At 38.3% G+C, this 24,333-nt stretch overlaps 2 protein-coding genes across 2 annotated transcripts in view; both read right to left on the bottom strand.

Annotated features, from left to right (window-relative positions):
* LOC134670635 (uncharacterized) overlaps positions 1–19,531 on the bottom strand; it is a 210,625-nt gene extending 191,094 nt beyond the window's left edge. Inside the window, exon 1 of the mRNA XM_063528441.1 lies at positions 19,152–19,531. The gene's annotated coding sequence lies outside the window, so the exon portion shown is untranslated. The remainder of the gene's footprint in view (positions 1–19,151) is intronic.
* A 3,413-nt stretch (positions 19,532–22,944) lies between these two features.
* LOC134670653 (endoplasmic reticulum-Golgi intermediate compartment protein 2) lies at positions 22,945–24,229 on the bottom strand. Its single transcript, XM_063528467.1, has one exon. It carries the CDS (start codon positions 24,200–24,202, stop codon positions 23,045–23,047), a length of 1,158 nt encoding a protein of 385 aa, XP_063384537.1. The 5' UTR covers positions 24,203–24,229; the 3' UTR covers positions 22,945–23,044.
* Between the last annotated feature and the right edge of the window lie 104 nt (positions 24,230–24,333).

Below are 24,333 nucleotides of genomic sequence, written 5' to 3'. Positions count from 1 at the left end.
CGACGTGTCGTCTCCTTGTCACACTTACATACGAATTTACAAGTGCGACAGAGAGGCAACTCGTCGAACGTGGTTCGCAGTAGGCCCTCTGCTCTCGAGTTCATTTTTCTTTTCATTTGAAAGATAAATAATGCGATAAAATCAATTATGCGTGCGAGGAAACTGCCGGCCTAGCCAAGGTGAAGATCGCTATCGCTTCGACACCGAAACGCTTTGTGTCTCTATCACTCTTCCATATTAGTGCGACAGTGACACAGTTGCGTTTCGATCGCTACGGAGCGTAAGCGATTGGCATGTTGGCTACGCGGCCTGTACAGAATGGGCGCTTTCCGAAACGTACCTAAAATGGCGTGGTAAATGGTTACAGGGCTTTCTAAGAGCGGTTTTATAAACTTTAGTACAATCAAGTGTAAAAATATGGGCGCATTTAAGGGTGGTACATCTGTCCAATATCTTGGGCCCATGTCATTGCGTCTCACTCTCTCATTATGCAAAATGTGAGATAAAGCAAACTTTGGACAGGTAGAATGCCATCCTAACTTACTCAAAAATTGTCCTAATTAATTCGCTGATAATTCACAAAAGATCATTCATATTTATTGTCACTGTAACAAGATACGAAATGGCACGGAAATTAAATACTTACCTCAATTTCAATGTTATAGCAGTGCTAAATCCTATAAGGTCATTGCGCTAGTTTTCGTCCGGCTCTAGTTTTCGGCCACTTGACGAGTAAACCTTCATTGCTGCACAAATTTGGACTTATTACAATCCTTAATATCTAAACAATTTATCTATCTAAATAAAAAATATATTTCGCAAGTAGCAAATTAAAAATGATATGTATATTATTTGACACTGGACGGTAAACTGACGCAATTACCCTATTCTAAATAAAATATAGGTACGTACAGTGTTATTAAAACCACTACAGTTTACATTACATTACCTAACTATCCTACGCTTTATTTTGTTTACTCTAACCCAAATGTATTAGCTTATATTATTTTCATTTTATACAACAACAAGCAACAAATTTAACCGCCATAAAATTCACCTTTCATCGCCCATTTTAAAACTCTTTAGTCTTTACCGTCAAAAGATGGCGCTGATGTTAAAATAAAATAACGTTCTATTTTCAAACGTTTGGTTTACGGCGGTTGAACGGACACTTTATAGTTTCAAAATAAAAGCAAAATCTGTGGTGCAGCGGCTATTAATAATCGAGATTTAGTCCTATTTTTACTCAGGAATTTTGTTATAAAGGTTATTGTCCTCTTGGTTAATGAAGTTTTACTATGACATAATATTGGTTGACTGACAGAGAATGGCCTGAAGTATTAGGCCTTTTGTTAAGTATTTATATGTATGTGTATATTATATATATCGTCGTCTAGTACCCACAACACAAGCCTTATTGAACTTACCTACTGTGGGTCTAGGTCGATCTGTGTAAAATTGTCCTATAATATTTATCTATTATTTATTTTGTAGGTACTTAGCCCCTTATTCATAAACGCGCTACAGACCTCAGTTAACAAAAAATCGTTTGTCCTTATCTGTCAGTTTGACTTATGTATTTGTAAGAAAGGGATAAAACCTAATTTAAGTAATATATTGTATGTAAATAAATGATTTATTTCCATTTAAGTAATTAAAGAAGAAATAATAGTACTACCGTACAGAAAGGACACTTCCTACAAACCCGAAGTTTGACAGCCATTCAGGGTCGAATCATGCTATCCCTTTCTAATATATGGCACTATCCCTTTCGGTTATTTGGGGGTTGTCAAAATTCATGTGATTATCTTATCTGTGGTCGTGCACGCACAAGGAAGTTCAAGTGGTGCCAACCCTAATAATTGCTCGGAGCAATGCTGAGCCGAACGGAGCCGAGTTCAACCGAAGTCAGGAGTGTCTTCCCACTGACTAAATCAGGCCCGTAAAGTTTTATGAATAAGGGGGTAACTCGTAACGTCAGTTTTGTTCTAAAAATTACCAGGTATACGAGATACAAAGGTTAATCTTGACTTGACCTATTTGTTTATAAATGTGACGTCCCACGGGTAAAGGTACCTTATGGCGATTGGCGCTTACGCTATTATTAACGCCGCTCCAACATTATTGTGGCGCTATGCAACGTATACTTAAGCGCCAGCTGCCATAAGGTACCTTTTACCGTGGAACGTCTCAATGTTTTTTCGTTACTTTCGGTATTTATCTAGTGCCGAAATACTCCCTATTATAGTCCGTTTTTTTAGATTAGAAATAAGGTAAACAATCTTGATGTGTCTTTTAATTGAAAAACACATTTTAAAAATAAGTGACGGCAAATATGTAACAATTATGAATCTAAAACTATCATTTATATTCTTCTGCTTTCATAAGTAATAGTTATTGATTTTTAAAAAGCGTTTTACAGTTAAAAGACACATCAAGGTTGTTTAGCATATTTCTAATGCTAAAAAACGGACTATATAATCAATAAGGGAGTATTACTCTATGTCAAGATCGCTTACCTTCTTTCAAGCTCTTTTTAATGCTAAAATAAACGAACACTAGGTGAGAACAACAGTTTTTATACAAATCTATCTACCTATATCTATGAAAACGGACCCGGACCCGAACCCGGGTATGTCCTTAAACTACGTCCAAGACCACCGGTGGACGGGCAGCAGCGTCCCTCAAATTTGGTGTACTCGACTGCGATCGCCAACCCGCCTGCCAAGCGTGGCGATTATGGCATTCACCCCTCATCAAGGGGGAGGCCTATGTTCAGCAGTGGACGTATTATGGCTGAGATGATCTATGAAAAAGCAATTTCGTGCACCACTTTCGTCTTAATCTGTAGACACCAGAAGTTTCATTCATTAATTTGATGATCACCGCACGCATGCATGCATGGATGTTAGTCGCATAGCATGCCGTGGCGTGGTGGCTAATAACTGGATAAGTGCATATTCGTCATGCGTAAGTGCCGGCATGCCTTCACGGCATATACAGCGTTACTAGGGGAACTCGATGGATTCTCGCAATGATGAAAACACAATCGTAGTAATTCCTTTCTTTGTCTTGTTTTTGACCACTCAGACTAGACACCCGGTCACGTTTTTTTATGCAGTATATAACTACTAATTTAAAAAAAATAACGAAATTGAATATGTGACGTCCCGTGGGTAAAGGTACCTTATGGTGGTTGGCGCTTACACTATTATTAACGCCGCTCCAATATTATTGCGGCGCTATGCGAAGTAAGCGCCAGCCGCCATAAGGTACCTTTTACCATGGAACGTCACATATTAACTCGCACTGTCTCAAACAGAAACTCTATATATTGTTACTTAATTTTTTTGGAGATTTTGACCTTCTAGCTTGGGTACGGTGATAGAGGTGTCATCTCAATACAATTTTGCGAGATATGTATGAGATGACAGCTGTCACCGTACCAAAGTTATTTGAAAAATACTTATGGTTTTTTTATTCAAAAGCAACTGTCATTATGACCTCAAGACGCAAATATTCCAAAGCCCTTTAATTAAAGTGTGAACAGGTCGCAGAAGAACTAACACCTAAACACAACTTGTCAAAACAATACGATCTAGTACAGATCATTTTGAACACCTCACCCGCTCAGTTATTTCTACTTGAAGTGCCAGTTTATTAATACGCATAATACCATCACGACAGCGTCCATACTTTTAACTTTAGTAAATCTTACTGCTAAGACATAAGGATCAAGTTCGGTCAATCAAGATCTGTTGCAGTTTGCTGCGTTACTATCGAAACTCGGAGATATCTCGATTGAAAGGATCATTAATAAACATGCTAGTTATTGATATCATTGACATGTGTATGTGATACATAACGTACACGGACATATGCGTGTTGTATGGAATTATGGAATTAAAACGAGATTGGAAACAGATATGTGACATTATCTATGAAAAGGGACCTTATTGTCGATGGTGCTTATGCCATTATTAATGATGCTCCTATATGAATACAATGCCGCGCGACGCTGTGCGGCGTAAGCGCCATCGACAGTAAGGTCCCTTTTCATAGATAATGTCCCATATTTGTTGCGTGACATTGAATTGTAGATTTATTACTTCCCGGTATAGGTATTAGGCCTATCTAAAACTGTGTATCCAAGGTATATATATGTAACGACAGGAGAATTCAGTTGAATGATTTACACACACAGCTACACAGAGTACTTATCGCAAAAAACAGTATTGAATGCATGAATGAGTAAAGGTTTACATAATAAACAACAAAATGTACTGGCAACAAGATTTCGAAATTAGTATTCTTTTCGTACCCATAGCAAGTTGAACCGCCAACTGCAAGATGGACCAAAAAGTTTCTTCGACGTTTTTGTTTTAGGTTAATATCGTGCGCTTGTCACATTCAGTCATTCATTCAATAGGTACTGTTTTTGCGATTAGTACTCTGTAGTCTGTGTAGCTCTCACACTCTCTGTGCTCTCAACTCTCCTGCATCCTGCCGATAGTCTGCGCGGAACGAGAAGAGTCGTAAAATGTATGGGATCCACTGCATTCTACGACTTCTCCTTCCGCACAGACTCTACTTATAAAGGCTCCTCTACAAGATGGGCCAGCGCCGGCCACTCCAAGGGACGCATTTATGCGTTAGAGGGAGCAAGTGATATTGCTATCTCATTCTACCGCATGGCTGCATCCCTTGGAGTGGCCGGCGCTGGCCCATCGTGTAGAGGAGCCATAATACTTGCATAATGTTTAGACGACGAGTCGACGACGGTTTCACTCACTTGACTCTTTAGTCGCTATTGGTAACATGTTTCGGGCCCTTCGGGAGTCAAAATATGTCTCACGAAAGTTTAATATCGATTACTTGCATATAATGTATTGTGAATTCAATCGAGTTCAAGTAGTACCGTCAGCCAGTCACGGTCGAATGACTCATCCACTGCTCTGGCGTCGATAGTTGTCTAAAACTGTACCTCCTGCTACTATTGCGTCTGTTTTGGACAATCTAGCACTGGTTTTAGATTATTACCTAAGGCTGTTTCGACAAGGATGACTCACGTTAGACCAGGACGTGTCCGGGCCTTACGCTACGTCTTACGTAGGCGAACAACGCGCGAACGCGGCGCGGCGCGGCGCGGCGAAATCAATCCTTTGATGCCCATAGAAGTGTCCTACGTAAGCGATCTCGTTGCGAACGCGGTGCGGCGCGATTTGCACGCGAATGTCAGGCGGCGCGGCGCGGCGCGGCGCGGCGGCGGCCGCTTTCGCCGCGCCGCGCCGCGCCGCGTTCGCGCGTTGTTCGCCTACGTAAGACGTAGCGTTACTTCCGGAGCTTACTTTTCTATGACATTACAGGTGATCACGTTATGTTTTCCATAGAAAACGATGCGCTGGAAGCTCCGGCCCGGACACGGCCCGGTCTTTGAGTCAGCCTTTACGCTTTCTTAGGAACATCAATCAATCATCAATCCTAACTTTTTTTTTGTTTTTTTTTTAATCATCAATCCTACCTAACCTAACATTCAGTTAATTTTACGGTTTCTCACGTCGTTTTAAACAGGACCAGGCAGTCTGGAGAAGCTCACCATCACTGGCCGTATGGTACCTATGTATTTTACATACCGAAATTAGCACATATAGTTCGTTTTTTTAGCATTAGAAAGGACTTGCAAGAAGGTAAGCGATCTTGAAGTCTTTTAATTGAAAAACGCTTTTTAAAAATCAAAAACTTACTTATGAAAGCAGAAGAATTAAGTAACTAATTACTTCCTACCTGATTAATACCGGAACCAATTACCTTTACCTAAAGAGGGAAGACTTATATACTAATCTAACGTCAAATAGGAATCCATACAAAATCCGGCAAAATCCCAAGACCGCAAAATACTATAATCCAAATACCCATTTCTTTTATTCTGACAACAGGATTCCCACGGATATAAGAAAAGAAAACATGCAATTTCACCGCGAACTTCCGGATAAAGCTTAAGGTATTCTAGAAGCTTATAGAAAACCAGATAAAATGTGGCATCATGTTAGTTAACAAATATACGTACGTGAAGATCTCTTTATGATGGTTGTCAAATAATCTCGTAGGCTAGTGTAATTTTCAGGATACGACACGTCATCTAAGGCTCCTGATCTTGTTACGAAAATGACGTAAGTCATATAAACATCTAACCAAGTTAAGCTCTTTTATGACAATTGGATGACAGTTTCGCGCGGGAATAAGGGCTTAAATCGAAGGAAAATAGTATAAAGTTAACTTTTTCTAAGTATAAGGGTTAGTAATCTTATTACAGGCGAGTTGTGACTCAGAGCATGTTATTTTCCTGAGCCTGTTTTGGCTCTCTGAGACTCAGAGCATGTTTTGGCTAGATTCGGGAGTTAGTCGAAGTTACCTATGAGTAGAATGGTCTTTTAAAGATCGAAGACGGGAGATACATAAGGGGAACTAGCCAAGATGATTGTCATCTCGGCTAGGCACCAAGCCAATCATCATAATCGAGCCTTAGGTTAGGCAAGTACCGCGAGTTTGACATTGTCATCTGCGTAACTTAATACTTCCCAACCTATAGTTCGTTTTTTAGGGTTCCGTACCCAAAGGGTAAAACGGGACCCTATTACTAAGACTTCGCTGTCCGTCCGTCCGTCTGTCACCAGGCTGTATCTCACGAACCGTGATAGCTAGACAGTTGAAATTTTCACAGATTATGTATTTCTGTTGCCGCTATAACAACAAATACTAAAAACAGAATAAAATAAAGATTTAAATGGGGCTCCCATACAACAAACGTGATTTTTGACCAAAGTTAAGCAACGTCGGGCGGGGTCAGTACTTGGATGGGTGACCGTTTTTTTTTGCTTTTTTTTTGTTTTTGTTTTTTTTGCATTGTGGTGCGGAACCCTTCGTGCGCGAGTCCGACTCGCACTTGCCCGGTTTTTTAGCATTAGAAAGAACTTGTAAGAAGGTGAGCGATTTTGACAAGTCTTTTAATTCAAAAACGCTTTTTAAAAATTAAAAACTATTACTATTATGAAAGCAGAAGAATATAAATGATCGTAATAGATTCATAATTGTTACATATTTGCCGTAAATTATTTTTAAAATGTGTTTTTCAATTAAAAGACACATCAAGATTGTTTACATTTTCTAATGCTAAAAAAAACGAACTATATACATCTCGCTCGTACTGGCATATTAGTGCGTTACGCGCACGTTAGCGAATATGTCAGTGTCAAACTCGTGGTAAGGCTACAGTTATGTTAAGTTGCTAGCTGTTACTTTAAGTACGTTAGTTTAGTGCCACGCAAACATCAGGACGACCACCATTATAGCCCTTAATGTCGTTACGCGGTTCCATAATGTAACAGTAATTCTGATCCTAGGTAATCTTTATTCCATTGTAATAGGGTCGATAAATGGATAACTGCTGACGGCATCCTTGGGCACAACGCCCTTGGCCCACATTTTGAGAACCCTCCTGGGAGCTTCTCATCTTTGTTCCATTTGTGAAGGAAAAAGGATAATATCGGATGTGCCTAGTAACGTCAACTGCAATAATATGAGTGAATTGCAAAAAAATTGTACATAGTTAAGCACCTGTAATTAGTCTAAAGTTAATTGATTCCATTGTGTTACTACAGTTAAGCCATTTCTCTTTAAGTTTAAGTTAGATGCATGAAAGACTTATATGTGTACGAACAAAAGTAAAATAAATACAATTTACATAGTTAATATTCAAAACACAAATGAATCAATTAAGTTGAGACTAATAATCACAGCTTCTTAACTGCGCTTGATTACGTACAATTTTTTTGCAATTCACTCATATGATCTTATTTGTACAGTCATAACATACGAGCGTGTCACATATTTTTGCGGCCTTCGAAGAGTAACATTAACATATTATTGCAGGTGACTGTACAGTAGCTGTTAGATTATATCGTATCGTAGCGGTCAATATGTTTTCATATCAAATTTTCTGATCAAATCCTCTATTATTTTTATTTTATCCACACCGGTTCAGCGATTTAAGCCTGATAAGGTAACAGACAGACCGACAGACAGTTGCTTTCGTTTAATATTAGAAGGTTATTAAGGCCGAGCCACACCGGCTTGCGTGACGTGCGCGTGTGCGTGCGCTAAAATGTTGGAGCCGTACGCGCACACGTCACGCAAGCGGTGTGCCATCTCTCATAAGGATCTTTATACTACAACGCCGCACGTGCACGTGCACGTCACGCACACGCAGCCGGTGTGCACAGGCCTTTAACCAAGCTGAAATGTAGGTACCTATATTTTGAAAACCCAAAAAAAGACAAAAAAAAAATATTTTAAGCTGAACTCAAGGACACAATTTGTTTTCAAAATAAATACTTAAGACGATAGAACAGTCTCTCAGACATCAATATTTTTAACGCTCTAAACTCAAATAATCCGGGAAATGAAGTCATCCAATAAAACCTAAGAGCGCTAAAAATACCCTTTACCCAGCTATTACAGTCGAACTCATCATATTTTTATGTCTCTACGATAAAAAGCTCCCGACTTCAATCATACCAAAACTCTTATCACCGTTACATTTCAACTACAAATATAAACCTTATGCTGCATCTTTAAAGTTTATTTTTCTAAAAGCAAGCTGTTAAGTTACGAGCTTGATAAAGTTAAATTTAAAACCAACCGTTAGGGAATTGAAGCATCGGTATAATTGAGGGAACATGATAAAATATTGGAAAAGGGACTATTCTATGGACAGATAATGTTATTGGGTCTTTAAGATATCGAATAAGGTTACAGACATATTAAGCTATTAGTAAGGTTTGAATGAAAAATATATGAGCGGGTCTTATTAAGTATTCTGAAGTACCTAGCTTATAAATAAATAAATAATGTAGGACATTTTTACACAAATTGACTAAGCCCCACAGTAAGCTCAAGAAGGCTTGTGTTGTGGGTACTCAGACAACGATATATGTAATATATAAATAGTTAAATACATAGAAAACAACCATGACTCAGGAACAAATAGGTATCTGTGCTCATCACACAAATAAATGCCCTTACCGGGATTCAAACCCAGGAGCATCGGCTTCACAGTTCACAGGCAGGGTCACTGCCCACTAGGCCAGACCGGTCGTCAAAACGTTTTTTTAGCCCTTTATGGTGTCCCACTGATGGGCAAACGCCTCTCCCCTTGTCTTATCATGTATACTATAAAAATAGTCTGTGGATGAACTTATCGTTGTATTTGTGATTATGAGATCTTTGAAATGAAAATTTTGCGTTATCCCCCTCTTAATAAGTAGTAACAGATAGGATACTTTTAAATCCGGAAATCATCCCTCAAGGGTGAGTACTTGGGTAGTAACGGGATGGAAGTCAGAATGAAAGCGCGATAGACCATATGGAAGGTATAGCGACATAAAATAGTAGAAATCAAATAAAATTGAACTAAAAGAATTCCATACTAAATTGTTGTCATGTTTTACGTCAAAAATATGACAGTTACGAAGCACGTGGCGCCCTCATTAATTCTCTTTATGTTTAATTTTGGTTTATGTTGTATAGTTAGTTGTAGTTTTACGTAGTTTATATTTTTTTGTATAAACAACACATTCTACTCACTTAAATAAATCTTTATTTTTACTATATTATGTCGCACTGTACTTGTACAAATATTTCACCTCCAATGATCCCGTTTTGTCACAGAACCGTCTCAATTCCACCTGACCTAGAAATTTGCAGGAAACTTTGAATATTCATAAACACCCAGTCCCTGAGCTCTACTTATTCAGTTTAGTTACCATCGCTTACTGAAAACAGGCGAGCCTTTGCCTTAAGAAAACCAATATTTTATTTAGTGTCAGCAAACAAGCAGATGTACCGCCTGATGGGAAGAGATCACACTTGGACATAAGCAACATCGAAGAAACCACTCACGGTCCATTCGAACTTTAAGATACGTCAATTAATAGATCTTGAAACGATATGGATTAGATATGTGTCGGAAGCCGGTGTTGCTCGAAGGATTTCATTATTTCTTCCGTGCTGATCTTTTACCAGGCTGTACCTCATGAACCGTGATAGCTAGGCAGTTGCCGCTATAACAACAAAACACAGAATACTAAAAACAGAATATAATAAATATTAAATATTTAAGTAGGGCTGCCATGCAATAAACGTGATTATTTTGCCGTTTTTTGCGTAATGGTACGGAACCCTTCGTGCGCGATTCCGACTCGCACTTTGCCGGTTTTTTTTATTTACTTGTTTTTGACGTTCGCCTGCAAGATAGTGGAGTGAGAATAACGAGAGCCCTGTGACAGCCATCAGTCGTATTAAAAAAAGTACCCCTGAAATAAGGACCCGCCAAAGTTCAGGGGTCACGGGACGAGTCCCCAATTTATTCTGGATCTGAATTAAATATTACGGGAACGGACGTGACGGACGTATAACGTAAATAACTTGGACACTCTGCCATTGGTATTTTAAATTTGGGTACCGTAAAACCATCCGAGTATAGTCTAGTAAGGTACTTAAACGTACTAAGTGCTCGACATGCGACAAGCCCAATAGATGACACCTGGCTGTCACCTCTATTGACAATGACTTAAGTTTCAAGATGACATGTACTGGTACCGCGTCGAGCAACAGTACGTTTACCTTACCTGCTACAAGTATGGTCCACAAATTTAATAAGTACGTAAAGAATAACTTTATGCCCGCGACTTCGTCTGCGTGGATTGATGATGATGATTGGTAAAAACTATCCTACACACTACATGTATACACACACACAGAACAAATAATAGTACTAAGTACAGAAGACTCACTCTCTAACAAAACGCGTCTGTTACGATCAGCACAGATATGGCCGCCAGGTGGCGACAGCGCCACGCGCGGCTTATGGCAATCCCCAAAATTGGGGCCGAACGGATGTACTTTTAGAAATCGCGGAGTGAGACACGCCTGTCCTAAGTCCTTCATCATCATCATCTCAGCCATAAGACGTCCACTACTGAACATAGGCCTCCCCCTTGGATCTCCATACGTGCCGGTTGGAAGCGACCCGCATCCAGCGTCTTCCGGCGACCTTAACAAGGTCGTCAGTCCATCTTGTGGGTGGACGTCCTACGCTGCGCTTGCTAGTCTACTCTACTCGAGCACTAAGTCCTTCCCCGGGCCTCAAACTTTCCACACCAAGTTTCTGCTAGGTTCTATAGGTTCTGTGGGTCTCGCACAGGAGGGGCGCGACAGTAGTTAAAGATAATAAGTAATATAAGTATGGATTACTCACCATTTTTTTTGTTTGGTTCACGTTTTTTCTTCCATTTTACAACATTCAAATAATAGCCTCACCTAAACGAACATTTGATTATAGAAAAATAAATATAGGACTGACCATAAAATGAGAGCATAATTTCGATTGTATGAGGCTAGGCTCGTGTTAACTTAAATTCTTAGAATAGCTCCCTTTACTTATCTGAACCCACCATTTTATGACCCTTGTAACCCAATAATCGACATCAATGACATGCTTGTTACGTAATCTGACTATAGACCGCAAATGACGTCATCAGGAGTTTTGGGATATGTTCACTGCAAATTAGAACCTAATAGTTTGGGGTAAAGTTGAGATTTGAGTGTCAGTGTGCTTATACATATAATTGTCGGCCATATAAAGTCAGCTGCAGATCTTAAACCACCAAGTGTTCAAGATGGCGGTATAATGAGAAAAGTCAGTGACGCATAAGGAAATTATCTGATATTTGTATAATTAAATGGAATCGAAGAATCTTTTGCAATAGCAATTAAATATAATATACCTATCCATTAATAATTGTGCAATCCGCACGTGCTTTCAATCTTTACGTGATATATTAACCCTAAATAAAACTGCCTTTGTTCTCGCAAACTTCTTCTCAAACAAATATGGACCTTCTTCTATACTACTTAGGTTGTATTTAATGTAACGGTTTCAAGCGCAAAACGTATAAGGACCAAGAACAATGAATTTACTTATTTAAACAGTGCGTATGTTATTGTAACCGCTTACCGATTGCACGCGAATCCAGCGCTGTACCTATATAACCAGTATAAGTGCACTGTTCGACAACTCAATAGTTGGTAGGAGTCGAAGTCTTAATTACGCTGGTTGTACTGAACAGTCGACTCGCTCGCTCTTGATGATCGATAGGAATGCGCTGCCAGATGTGTAGTATCGACAGTGTTTTGTTTAAATGTTCGATTCGAACAACAATCACATGCGCCATACAAGCGATAATAAACTGTATGTCAATGAGTTAAAGCGTTTATAGGCTGCAGAAAAGTTGGTCAAACATAACCAATATATTTTGAGATCAGGCCATGCAATAAAATACCCTTTGTTAAAGGAACAAGGTTTTCTACATGTGTATATATATGTTGGTAAGCTTTGTTGTGAGTTAGGGCACGCGTGGGTTTGTTAAAAAAGTTGAGACCTAACTATTGGGTAAAGTACTAAAGTACTAACGGAAATGGGGGGCTGGAAATAGGGCAGGATACGAGTGGATTAAACAAACGTCAGAATAGCTTCTATAAACTTCCCTATGTTATGTTAATGCTTAATGAGAGTACATATTTATTTATCAAGGCGCGCGACGGAGGAATTCTCGATCGCGCATGTTTTTATTATTTTTTTGTCTTTCCTTAATATCTTATACTTCTGTTTAAATTATGCTATGTCATTAGCTATTTATGCTAAAATTATATTGCTTGCTATCGTATGCAGGGTAACGATATACAATTTGAAATATGTAAATGGAATTTAAACACGTTTTCATGATTTTTTTCTATCGAGCTAACTTTAACCTTTTAACGTTGCTCAGATGCCCTCGCAAATATAGTTTAGTATGAATTTTTCATATCATTTGCCCTTGATTAAACGTGTATAAATTCAATATAAAACAGAAATTTTGCGTTATCCCCTCTTAAAGGGTTAATGCCCTAGACCCATGAGGTAACGGTGTGAAGAAAGCGTTGCGTTACATGTAAATACATGCGTAGACGCTAGGGCATGCAGTACCGGTCCCGGTACCAAGAATTTCATTTCCCGGTTCTGGGCATGGCCGGAACCGGGATTCCCGGTTCTTCCCGGTTCTCGAGTCATCTTTTGATTACTTTTAAGAAATTGTTTTTGTTAGCGTACAATCTTTATGAATGACTTATTTTCATATAAATAATTGCATAAGAATTAATAAATTACATATTTTATTAACAACAAAGACTTAATAGGTAATTGGCGTTCCAACCTTACCAACCTATTTTACGAAATTAACCGGCACACATTGCCTCCGCCTGGGCCGAGCCACACGGCCGTAGCGTAGTCGATGCACTCAGCACTATAGATATGACGGCACGGCCTGCCTGCACGAATGCCTACTTTACTAGGCTAGTTTGTCGGGTTATTTGGGTCCCCCGTTTCATAGCACCATTATTAAATGTTAAATAATGTCCCGAGCTAAAGTACTAAAACATTACTACTATTGAAATTGGAATAAATAGTCATATGATGAGAACCGGGAAGTACCGGTACCGGGTCTTCAGTACCGGTTCTTTTGACACCATAAATTTCCCGGGAATTCCCGGGAATATGAGAACCGGGAATTCCCGGGAGCATGCCCTAGTAGACGCACAATTATCGCGACGCACGCGCATGCAATGCGTTACTTATGAGTCCGTGTGTAATTTGAAAACGAAGATCGAATTTCGAACAGGTTGTGAACAGGACCCCTATTCGACAAGCGACGTTTGACGTATCGTGTTGATCTTCCGTTGATGTGGGAAAAATCATAAGTTCTCGAATACGTACAATGTCAAAATTTGACATTAACAATCCACAGTTAGGGTGACAAGCAAACTAAACCGAACCACCCTTAGTTTAGAGTTGAGTTTTGGTTGTAGCAAATGATATTATCCACCGTTGATGGAATCAACACTCAGTATGCAATAAAATCAACTGTTGATTTGACGTGGATGCGAAATCTGACAGTTGTACGTGTCGAATTTGGCCCCAGGGCTATAACCCCGAAAATCGAAATTCTAATTAGTCTAATTAGATTGGAGTAAAAGAGAGAGATCCCCGCAATTTGCGAATTTCGGTTTTCGCGGTAGGCCCTCACCCTCAGGTTTCCTCACGGTTTTTGCCGTCACCGAAAAGCGAAAACTAGCACAACACAATATTTATTAGGTATAAAGTCACGAGTAGATCCGAGAAAGCCCGTAATATACGGCTCTCCCGTAAATCATGACATTTGGCAATAATGTGCGCGGCGGAGTTTTATCATTTATCACGTCAAGTCGACAACCCTATCTATGTCTTCGCCTTTGAGCGTTCTATTATACAGAAAAGAATACACTCACGGGCATTGAAAACGGGTGAATTTCTATTTTACGCTATTCTAGATCATAAGGGCTAAGCTAAGCTAATATGACTATGTTCTCTAAATAAAGGAAAAAAAAGGATTCTAATAGAATGAAACCAATATGACTGAGTCACTCCGACTCTCAAGCAAAGTTGACACAGCATATTTTTTAAGAAAATATATAGGTACTGGACTACTGGACAGTTACGTCTCCGAACTCCGAATTTGGATTTCATTACCGAAATATAGTTTGTCAAATGATAGAGATACTATCTTTGTCTTACACTAGTACTAGCACCCAAGAGAAAAGGATGAATATAGTTTTCCTGGTTCTTATTACAAATTGTTTTGACCAACTATAAGTGTACCGCGAACAAAGTTTTGTGCGGTACACTAAAAATGACCATACAGCAACGACTAACGCATTGGGTAACAATTGTAAAAATTAAAATTCAACACAATACCAGTAGGTATGTGCAATTTCTCTGATTACATAAAGGTTTTCACTACAGACAGCCTTGAAAAGGTGACTATGAACATTTTTGTTTAATGAAATTGTACAACTTCGGTTCAATTCGTGTCTAATTGGATTGTGTGAAAGCCGATTTTGAATATTATACCGAGAGACGTAAAATCAGAATTCATTTGTTTGATTCCTTGTGATGATTTCTTGCGAAAACGGTTTAAATTTGTTTATAAAGACGAATATTCAACTGGGAAGAAATTGTTTTTATAATAGAAATACACGTCAGTCCCTTTATTACGAATTAAGTTATTCGGCAATCTGTACTCTGTGACTTCTGACTTCTACCCGTGTCCCTAATACCTCAAAGTCAATTAAACACCCAAAACAAAGCAATTCCGTTATAATCCAAGGCATCTACAATTACCGGATACCGAAACAAAACAATGAAAGAAGACTCCAATAACGCCTCATTCACATATCGTCCACAATTAACTGACCTGAATTAGACCTTAATATAAAGACATAAAGCACATCAACGATCAATTAAGAGTGTTACTGTCAGTGCTATCATCCACAATGTTAACTGAATTATTATAAACCTTAATGTAAAGGCATAAGGTACACCTATGGTTAGTTAAGTTGCTAAGGTTTGATAGACATTCCACTGCCGTGACGTCTGTCATTGTGCGTGTTTATGGAACACCTGTTGGAGTTTTCCGATTGCGTTAAACTGTACTGATAGTGTAGTTACACCTGAATTTTACAGAACCCCCTTAGTGTAAATTTCATTCGATAGCGTGAAGAGCGTTCGCGTTATGTCTTATGTCTATTTTTGTGTGAGATTTTACCTTCTACTAGAAAATCACCGAAATTCTTCTTTACCAACAATCTGAGGAGTCTGAAGACTCTGAAGTGAAATAAGTGGTAAGCAGACCTTTGATAGACCCAAAGCAACCGTATTCTCAAAACGTTTGAATGTGTGAGTTAATGAAAATAACTTTAAGTACTTTTTAATTCTAGATGCAGCAAACAAAAACAGTTTTCATAATCTTCCAAAGTTCCTAAAATAAATACCCACCCCTTAAAATAACAGGCACTCCATAAATTATACCATTTTAGAACCGTCAGACCGTCACACAAGTCTCGACTTTTTTTTAAATAGGTAGTGGAGAAACCGAGCTATCGATCAGACAAGTGACTATCGGATTACCAAACCCCCAACACCCCGCATCCTGTTTTAAACATGTCAATGCCCTGAACTAGCGTTGTTGAAAAACATAAAACAGTGGTTAAAAAACATCCATTTTGCTAACGGATGTGTATAGTTGTTGATGATAAACGCTATGAAACTTGAGGGAAAGAATTCCTTTACTAACACATCCGCTAATAACAGTAGATGCTAAATTAATGTATGGATTGCAAGTACATATTATGTATTTGGTGTGGCCAGATCTTAGATTTTAACCATTTCATACAATAACTCCATTTTAGAATTCATTTCAGGATATGGTTCGGTTCGGTTTGACTTTATCTTGATGTGGAAAACGGATGATTACATGACATATTTTCAACTGTAGGTACATTTGTGTCGCTAAGCAGTAATTAATGAATTATTCTAGATAGACCAAGCCCACTCAGCCCACATGACACATGACTCACATAAGTACATATCGATTTATGAGATACCTATGTGATACCTAGTTACATACCTACTAATTAGTAGCTAGAGTCGGAAACCAGTTTTCATGCCAAGTGATACGTCAAGTATAGAGTTCATAGGGATATTAATGTACCTATGCGTTCTTTCTGCCAAGTTTGTGCAAAGATACCGTAGTCAGAGTTTACCCAAGAAAAGAAAGAAACAATCACAAAGGACCACATTGTTCTCGTCTCGATAGACTTGAGGTGAGATCTATATAAGTTTAAAGGACGTATCCAAGACCATAAGTAGGTACTTACCATAACTTTAGAAAAAGAATAAGTTTAAATGAAAACGACTAAGTTTAGAAAGGCTTTTAAATTAAACCAAATACTAAATCAGGATCAAACATCAAGCTTAAAAATAGCAAGTGTAGTGAAGGAAGTGCTTTTGAATTTTGTAGAAGAGCTAAATCCTGCTGCGACAGATCGAGCCAGACTTAGGTTCGGAAATAGAACAAGGATGGCGAGATCGGGTTAGTTGTAAGGAGTTTATGTGGATATAAAATGAAGTAGATTAATTTATATATGAAATAAAGCGATCAAGCCTTGTGCTCAGTGCAGGAATTGAACAAGCGTCTTCTTTCACGCCTAGGCCATCCGGAGTTATTGCGGCACTCCTCGAAATTTGTCAAGTAGACATATTAATACGATTTTACGTCTTGTAAGACAACCATTAAGAGATGTTAAGGGTTGGCCAAAGTTAATCGGAAAATTCCGATCCGTCATTAATAAGATACAAAGTCAAAAACCTTTTAGAATAATTTTCTAACTGGACCTTTACTGGCTTTACGTCAAAACTACTCGAAAGTTGTATGCTGAAAGCTTAGTAAAATGTACCCAAATCGAATTGTTAACTTTTATCAAACTTTTATTATGTTCACAGGAAAGACGCCAGTTTTCCAGAAGTTTATAACCCAATTTTCTTGATTTTATAAATAAAACAAAGTTCCAAATGCAAATACACAAATGAATCTCCTGAGGCGTACAAAGCTTTTGAAACCTCGAAAATAACACTGTTTCAGAAAGAAACATACGAGTACAATGGTCTGAATTATAAAAACGAAATGTACCACATCCCTCCGTGTGTTGTACATCACTTAGCAAGTTCTGCGTCCCTTGGGGAAACCATCTCGAGCAAATAGGAACAAGCATTTTGCTCACGATACACAAAACATAGAGAGCGCTTTCAAACTTTTTTTCTAAAGTAAGTTATGGTCCTGGATACAAGTCCTTTTAAGACACGAAGATAACTTTGGAAAGAGGTGTCTTCGAAAGTTGTCGGTAATCAAACATACAGTTGTTCAAGGTCAAACAAAAAACTGTTTGTTCAGGTTTTTTTCTATTTCGTTCTTAAATTAGAACGCACGTTTTTGAAACCGAGTGCGGCGAAGACATCAATCATTCGTTCTGAAAACTAGTTTAAAGTAATGGTTGTCAATAGGTAGGTTATTTCGATAACAGGCTTTTAAAGGCACTTCCAATGATTAGAAAAGTAACTGAGGAAGTCAATAAACTTGCTATTAAAAAACAATTAGGCGTTCATTATAACTAAATTAACATAACTTGTGTTAGTAACGCTTTCATTGCTGTTATGGTTGTAACAAAATGTTATACTAAGCTATGAATAGAAATTGTACATTTCTCCTCCATTGTGTTCCGTAGATAACCGTCATAAAACGTTTTGGGGCTATTATCTATGGTCTCACAATTTGTCATCTATGGACAGGGGTTTCCCTAAATACTTTTTTTGAATGGGGCTTAAATCATCTTCTTGACAGCCACATCCGTTTTTGCTCAGGGCATTTCCCGAAAAAAACCTTTACCATTTTCAATTATCTAAGGAATGTTTACGATGTTTTAATGTCTAACTGTGATAAAGTATTTCTTCAAATCAAAACGTGTTAATGACTTTTGACGCCTGCTTGGTCATCATTCAGGTTTTTCGGCTGACATAATGCGAAGTCGTCCGAGCAGACGTTATGCGTACAAAAACAAACCATTTATTAGTCAATGTCAGTTCAGAAACCTGACATATTTTTTCAGTTTGACCGCCGGCAGTGGGCAAACCGGCTTGGCAGGGAGTCAACAGGTAGGGTACAGGGCACTGACCTACAGTCGCCGGTGCATGGTATGAATGGCACCATAGTTTCAAACGTTCAGCTGTTACCGTCGTTAACGATACGGTTTTTGAACGAAAACATTTCGAAAATAGAACACTAGTTCATTCACGTTCCACATTTGAAATGTAACGACGCGGAATGCTGCGAATGGAAAGTGCATTCGCAGCACGAAATGTTTTAAATTTGCGAACGCACACGATAACGTGGCGATTCTGAATTGAGTTGTAATACTTGTATCATCGTACGCGTGTGGCTTATTAAATAGCTATCTACTAAATAAACTATGCACACAATGTCAGCACTTCATACGTGTTTGCTTATTTACATGTTGATACCAGCGGCGCCAAACAACGGTATCTCTGTAGGTATTGGAACGCAACAATAAAAACATCGCCGATAAAGTTAACTGTAAATTTAAAGCAAAATAACCAAAACGCCACTCACCTCGCGAAATGCAGCGAGCTGTTGCTCTGCGTCCTTATGCACCTAACAAAGGTCTACTTTCACCTCCGAGAATAAACTTAACCATATACGGCCCTCTTACGATGAACGCGACTTTAAACGCGCTTTTTTTATCGAACGAAACAGTAACGTTCAATTGAAACGGTAAAATTGTGATCGCAAAAAAAAGTTAACTTCACTCACACAACACTTTAGACTTTTCACTGTATTCACTGCACTGTTTTTGACGTTTGGGATGAGTTTTGTGTCACGAAGGGCCAGGGCAACCGATACTGAAAGTTGTTAAACTTTTTCGGTTGCGGATTTCGTGTTTGGAACGTAGCCGAGCGTCCGTTGTGGGGCGAAGCCGCCGCGCGAGTGGTTGGTCGAGGCGAGAGCGGCGGCCGGCGCGGCGCGAGCGTGCGCAAGAGACAGAACAGCACGGAGCATGCGGGGAAGACAGAGATGAACGATCGGGACCGTTTACAAAATGCCCTTCTCTCCCCGCGTGCGAAATTTAAGGGGAAGTTTAAACTTTTGCCCTATTGTAGGTGTTAAAAGCTCGTGGTGTTTTTAAAAACTGTACGGCCTTGAGAATGTATTTTCCTTAACAGATTTGAGGTCATGGTTTATAAAATAAGGTATGGTGGCCCAAATTTTAATGGGGACATTTATATTGATAAAACTGGTAACATTTAGTCAACTGTTCATATATTTAAACAATGCAAGATTTGTAGCAATATAGCAAGGTCGTTATAAAATACATAAATATGAAGAATAAGGTATAAAATATTGGAATTACAAAAATGTACCTATTATACTTAACTTCGTATCTTAATGTGCAGATCTTTTGATTTGTTAACTAACTAAGGTACAGTCGCCATCAGATATATCGGAGCGGCCAAGGTGCTCACAAATATCTGAAGTTCTGAACACGCCTCTATTGTCAAGGCGTTAGAGTGCGTGTTCAGATATTGTGAACACCTTGGCCGCTCCGATATATCTGATGGCGACTGTATCTATCTATAGCCTCGTGCCGCTCACCATACAAAATTAGTGCTAAAGGTAGACCAAGAAAAGTCTGCAGAGATTTTGATAGCCCACGCAGTGCAAGTGTTAGGTATTTTAAACGACAAACTTCTATGAAATTATGACGTAAAAATAATACTTGCACTGCGTGGGCTATCAAAATTGCTGCAGACTTTACATGATCTAACTCTAGAGAAGTTTGAATTTAGTAGTATTTTTAATTGGGTTCATTCGTTCAAAAATTTTTAGACATAGGAAATGCTACTTTGTATGTTTATATGAGCGTTGAAATTCCATTGAAACGGAATGTACATCGTAATGGACTTTGGGCGGCATGAGGTTAGTAAACAAAATTTACAAATCCTGGAAGTCATTCTTGCTAATAAGCTTGACCAATCATTGAACATAGATAAAAGCAATAAATTCATATTAAATTTAAATACCTAGGCGCATTACTTAGGTACATTCGCCAGCAGATATATCGGAGCGGCTAACATACTCTCTAGTCTCTAACGCCATAACAATTGAGCGTGTTCAGATATATGTGAGCGCCTGGGCCGCTCCAATATATCTGATGGCGAATGTACAACATTTCAAAACATTCAAGTCAATGTAAAAGCTCAGAATAGAACATAATTTGATTAATTTCTACAAATTTTTGTCTAGATATGAAGTATTAAAATGTGTTTGAGAAAAAGAAACCTTACTTACAGTAGGTAATACAGTCAGCAGCAGAAGTTGCTAAGCGGGCGAGGTGTTCAAAATAACCTCGACACGCTCTTATTCTCTTAACAATAAAGTCGCGTCCAGACCATTTTGAACACCTGGCGCGATTAGCAACTTCTGCTGTTGACTGTACACCATTTTGTTTTTAAGGTTGAACATATAATCTTAGTAACTTGCATAGGTACAGTCGCCATCAGATATATCGAAACGGCCAAGGTGCTCAAAAATATCTGAATACGCACTCTAGCGCCTTGACAATAGAGGCGTGTTCAGATATTTGTGAGCGCCTTGGCCGCTCTGATATATCTGTTGGCGACTGTACTTACAAAAGGTTAATTAAATTTAAAAGTTATAGATCAAATGTATTATCATATCAATAAGTTTTTACTACATAATGAGATAAAAATACTTATAAACTTATTCATATAAGCAAAGTAGTTTCACTGAATGTAGTTTTAAAACAATTCTCACATGTAAATGAACAAATGGGTTTTTATCATTTTATGGTTCTAGCAATTACTCAGTAATCGGAAGCATGCCTTGATAACAGAGTGGCATACAAAATTCATTTCACATCGACCTGCTCAGAATATAACAATATGGATTGTAAACTTTCACGATTATTACACATTATTATTCACAACGACGGGACTTAGGGGTCATACATTAATTACAGTGTTTTTTCAAATAAACTAAAACAAATGCTTATAACAAAAACCTATTATTCTGTGAATGAATATTTAACCGACAAACTATAAAATGTAATTTTTCTGTACAAAAACTAATAAGCTTGTTACAGTTGTTACCTATAGTCCGTTTTATTTAGCATTAGAAAGAACTTCGCAGAAGTTCGCTTGTGGTTCTAAATCTGGCACTTTTAGCGGTAACAATTTGAAGTAAATTATATGTATTGACCATGCTACATTAGATAATTCAATAATTAGTAACAATTAACAAGCCTGATAAAAACTGCACGCTTGCTTCTGCGGAGTTCTTTCTAATGCTAAAAAAAACGAACTATAGTGTAAAAAAAAACACATTAGTTTAAGGTAGCTTAAGTTAAATACTTATAAGAATTGTGATGCCCTAACGGGGCTGTTTGAAACTTTTATTACATAAGATCTTATGTACAACATGAATGTAAATAAACAACTTGAATGCATCACTTATTTAGGTGGGAGGGGGTCAAGAAAATGCGACATGTGACAAGGGGGTGGGGGAGTTACAAACTTTGTGACGTCACAAATGTGGCCAAGTGTGACAAGGACCCCCGGTAGGGATCAAATAACCTAGAAATTCGTGTTATGTAATTAATGGATGACCCCTAATCGTGTAAAATTAAGTTTAAAACTGTGACTAACTACCTCCGACGTTTCGAGGATGGTGTTGTCCCTGTGGCCTTGGAAAAGACAGGGGAGTCTTTTCCTCCTTTATCCTCCTCGAAAAGTCAGAAGCAAATTTAAACTTTAATTTTACGAGATTAAGTCCCGTCGTCGTGAATAATATGGATTGTATTCTAAAACATGTCGAAAACTGGTTGTAAAAATGTAGATACGCTGTGTAATGAAAATGGTGTTTATCACTTATTTATATTTTTGCTTAACCCTTTGAACGCCACGCCTGTCGTGTCGCCGCGTTAAGTTGAGACGAGGAGTCCTGAACCTTATCAGAAAGCACGAAGGTTGATAATGGCGCGCGTCAGTTGATGTCTATGGCGGTCAATGGATTAAATAAAAATAAATATTATAGGACATTTTTACACAAATTGACTAAGCCCCACAGCAAACTCAAGAAGGCTAAAGGCTAATTAAAGATGTCAATACTCAAAAATGCATAATTTGTTGATATATTCTGATATACTCTACAATCTCTTTGTTTTCGTGATTTTAAAGAATTGACATTGATTTGTTGACTTTTAAACTTAATAACTTAACACATTGAGTGCCAGAAACCTGCTTGGCTTCAGCCGCTTTCCTCTACAAACTATGCTGGGAATAGCTATGAGCGTAGCGCTAGGAAGTGGCAGTGAATGTGTTAAGAATAAAAGTTATGTTGTGGCTTTTACATTAACTAGACAAAAATAATCTCTTATATACAAATTTCAGTTTGTATATAAACTTACATCTAACAATTCTTTGCTATCATTGCTTCACTATCCCTAAAGGAACATTCAGGTCCGTCTGCATTAGCAACGGATTTAATTGAACTGGTCTTTTTTCAAATGTCTGACTGTGATTTAACACAGATGGCGCTGCTTTCTTAATAAATATGTTTTGTACTTTCTGTACTACAGCATTAAAGCAACCTACAATAATGTAAATACCACCAATGACAGAGAACAGTCTTAATATAAACTGAAGGAAGTTTTCTCTCTCTTGGTAAACATTAATTTTTAATGCCGCCATATCATATTTAAAGAAAATCCCCGGGACTCCATGGGAGCCTTTTGAATGGCTGATCGGTCTTTCCAACTCCTTGACTGAGTACTGATAAGTCTTGATCGATTCAAATGCTGTATCTACATCTGTTGGCACAACTTCAATAAAATACTGATACAGCATGTTTTCATCATTAGTAATTTTTTCGTCACCTTCCAGCGGATATATAATTCCATTCGCAGGACTGCCAAAGCTGAGTCTGTGTATTCTGTGACTGAAGTTCTGCGGTGTTTCATCAAACAGCATGTTCAAGTGAATATGACCGCGGGGCAAATGTAAACTTTTACCGGCAGTTATGTGAAAATTGCCAGCTACTTTGTTCAAAGTAAGTATACCGTGTAGTCTGCATGCGTCTGGTCTTCTATTTGGCTTCGTTTTCCTAGCTGGTACAGTAGCCCGAACAGATCCATGGCCTTTTTTCCACAATAATTGCCATACAGAATGGTACTCCTCCCTTAAATATGAATTTAAGTATTTCACTGCTTCAAATGCATCTTGCTGCTCCTGTGTAAGCTCGAACCACGTATCTTCTTCAGTCAATTCACCGAAACCGAACACGCTTTGCGACGTCGAGTCCAAAATATCAGCGCCAATGTTTGAACACGGCATTGCGACCGTTATATCAATGTTTATCCTCAGTTTCTCGTCCATTTCAGTGTCGGGTGAGAATTTAAAAACTAAATTACTATCCAAATAGTACGTGACTTCACTATAAATTAACCACAGTATAATAAAAAAAGTGATAACAGAAAACGTTCCGCCGACTGGAGTACTGTCGACGTATTCCTCCGGAACTTTGGGAAATGCATCGAATTCCTTCACTTTGTCTATCACATTCTTCTTTCCTCTATATCTGAGCATCTTCTTGTTATATCAACTGTAGTTGGAACTGCTTTAAGTCGGACGAATTTATTTTATTAAAATTTTCCGGTTCAGATTGAAAGTAACACTCCAACAAGCTACACTTTCTACAAGTTTGACAGTTCCCTGAA

Source organism: Cydia fagiglandana, chromosome 14, assembly GCF_963556715.1.
Source record: "Cydia fagiglandana chromosome 14, ilCydFagi1.1, whole genome shotgun sequence".
Lineage (NCBI taxonomy): Eukaryota > Metazoa > Arthropoda > Insecta > Lepidoptera > Tortricidae > Cydia > Cydia fagiglandana.
Note: the sequence above shows the minus strand (reverse complement) of the source record. Positions and strands in the feature narration are given on the sequence as shown.